This window comes from Abrus precatorius, unplaced genomic scaffold, assembly GCF_003935025.1.
Source record: "Abrus precatorius isolate BTA unplaced genomic scaffold, Abrus_2018 Scaffold5, whole genome shotgun sequence".
Taxonomy (NCBI): Eukaryota; Viridiplantae; Streptophyta; class Magnoliopsida; order Fabales; family Fabaceae; genus Abrus; species Abrus precatorius.
The window spans coordinates 7,098,473-7,100,643 of NW_020874395.1; the positions used below are offsets into that span (position 1 = coordinate 7,098,473).

A 2,171-nucleotide genomic window follows, 5' to 3' on the forward strand; every position below is an offset into this window, starting at 1 on the left:
TTATTTTTAATCCTTTAACCAAAGCTGTTAAAATACTGATAAGCACGCCATATAAACCTACCAAACCTTCACCTTCACTTAATTTTTCTTCTCCTTTATTCCTTTTTGCTGGCGCTTTTCTCTCCAAACCCACCAACCACATTATCATATAATCGTAAACCATATATCCCAAAGTGGCTGTGAGACAACCAAGACACAAACATGGATAGGCTCATAAGATTAGATCCATCAAACATAGTAATAATGAGAGTTGAACCAGGGCAAAAGTGCCAAGGCAAGATCACCTTACGCAATGTGATGTACACAATGCCAGTGGCCTTCAGACTTCAACCTCTAATCAAAACACGTTACACAGTGAAGCCTCAATCAGGGATCATATCCCCTTTAGCCACAATCGCCATAGAGATCACTTACCTTCTCCCACAAGGCTCCAGTTTCCCTTTATCTTTCCCTCACTCAGATGACACCTTTCTCTTACACAGTGTGCTTGTTCCTGGTGCAGCAATCAAGGAACCTTCTTCCATGTTTGATGCTGTCCCTAATGACTATTTTACCACCAAAAAGAAACAAGTCTTCATAGACAGTGGCATCAAAGTCATGTTTGTGGGGTCACAGATTCTATCCCAACTTGTAGCACATGGTTCAATGGATGAAATAAGAGAAGTACTAGAAAAAAGTGACCCACTATGGAAATCTGTGAACTCCACTGACCCACAAGGCCAAACATTGCTCCACTTGACAATTTCACAAAAAAGACCCGATCTTGTTCAATTGCTCCTAGAATTTGAGCCTGACATAGAAGCAACAAACTGTTCTGGCTCAACCCCACTTGAGGCTGCATCTTCCTCTGGTGAAGCCTTAATAGTTGAGCTTCTTTTGGCTCACAAAGCCAACACAGAACGATCAGAATCTTCCCTCTTTGGTCCAATCCATCATGCAGCAAGAGGAGGGCACGTAGAGGTTCTAAGACTTCTTTTGCTCAAAGGAGCCAAAGTGGACTCACTCACAAGAGATGGTAACACAGCCTTGCACCTTGCAGTTGAAGAACACAGAAGAGACTGTGTAAAACTCTTGCTGGCAAACGGTGCTAATACAAATGTTACAAACTCAAGAGAAGGTGACACCCCTTTACATATAGCGTCGTCATTAGGTGATGAGAGCATAGTCAAGCTCTTGCTCCAGAAGGGTGGTGCTAAAAAGGGTGTGAGAAATGGACAAGGGAAAACAGCATATGATATTGCAGATGAAAATGGGCATGCTCACCTCTTTGATGCTTTGTGTTTAGGGGATAAGTTATGCATAGCTTCAAGGAAAGGTGAAGTGAGGAGCATCCAGAAGCTTCTAGAGAATGGTGCAGGAATCAATGGAAGGGACCAACATGGTTGGACAGCACTGCATAGAGCTTCGTTCAAAGGGAGAGTTGATGCAGTTAAGGTTCTTGTGGAGAGAGGGGTAGACGTTGATGCAAAGGATGAAGAAGGGTACACTGCATTGCACTGTGCTGTTGAATCCGGGCATGCTGATGTGACTGAGCTTTTGGTGAAGAAAGGTGCTGATGTTGAAGCAAGGACTAGTAAGGGTGTGAGTGTGTTGCAAATTGCTGAGTCTTTGCACTATGTGGGGATCACGAGGATTCTTGTGAATGGTGGGGCTTGTAGGGACAATAATGTGGATCATGTACCTTCAGCACTTGTTGCTATTCCTTTTGGGCATAAAATGGAAGTAGGGGGTGTTGTAAAGAAGAAAAAGTTTGGAAGCAGAACCAGAGTGTTGAAGGGTGGTAGCATGGATCGTTCCATGGCTTTGGCTGTGCTCTAATTACCAAGAGAAACCAAGTATGAGGTGTTGGTATAATGGCAATGAAATTGGGTAGATAGAAATGTTTTAAACTACATTTTAGTTGTTGAGATGAGACTGTTACAGATTGTTTTAATTGCTTTTTGTGACTTATCAATTAGCCTTTTGACTTTGACTATAATGGTTGTTTAATTCTCTTTGATGATCTTCTAATTCATTAACTCTGTCATCTGGACTAAAAAGAAGAGTACATTTCACTTCTTTGACGAATTTATATTTTTATGTTGTTTTTTTTTTCCTGTTTTATTTCCTTGCATTTCTATAGTTCATTTCTCTTCTCTGTGGCAATTTATTGTGAAGGTTCCAATACGGTT

General features: G+C 41.4%; 1 protein-coding gene across 1 annotated transcript; it reads left to right on the plus strand.

Annotated features, from left to right (window-relative positions):
• The first annotated feature begins 201 nt into the window (after nt 1–201).
• Nucleotides 202–1,818, plus strand: LOC113868143 (ankyrin-1-like). Its single transcript, XM_027503707.1, has one exon. It carries the CDS (start codon nt 202–204, stop codon nt 1,816–1,818), a length of 1,617 nt encoding a protein of 538 aa, XP_027359508.1.
• Nucleotides 1,819–2,171: the final 353 nt, after the last annotated feature.

Coding starts and splice junctions, on each gene's coding strand:
- LOC113868143 (XM_027503707.1), top strand. CDS start 202: ATGGATAGGCTCATAAGATTAGATCCATCAAACATAGTAATAATGAGA.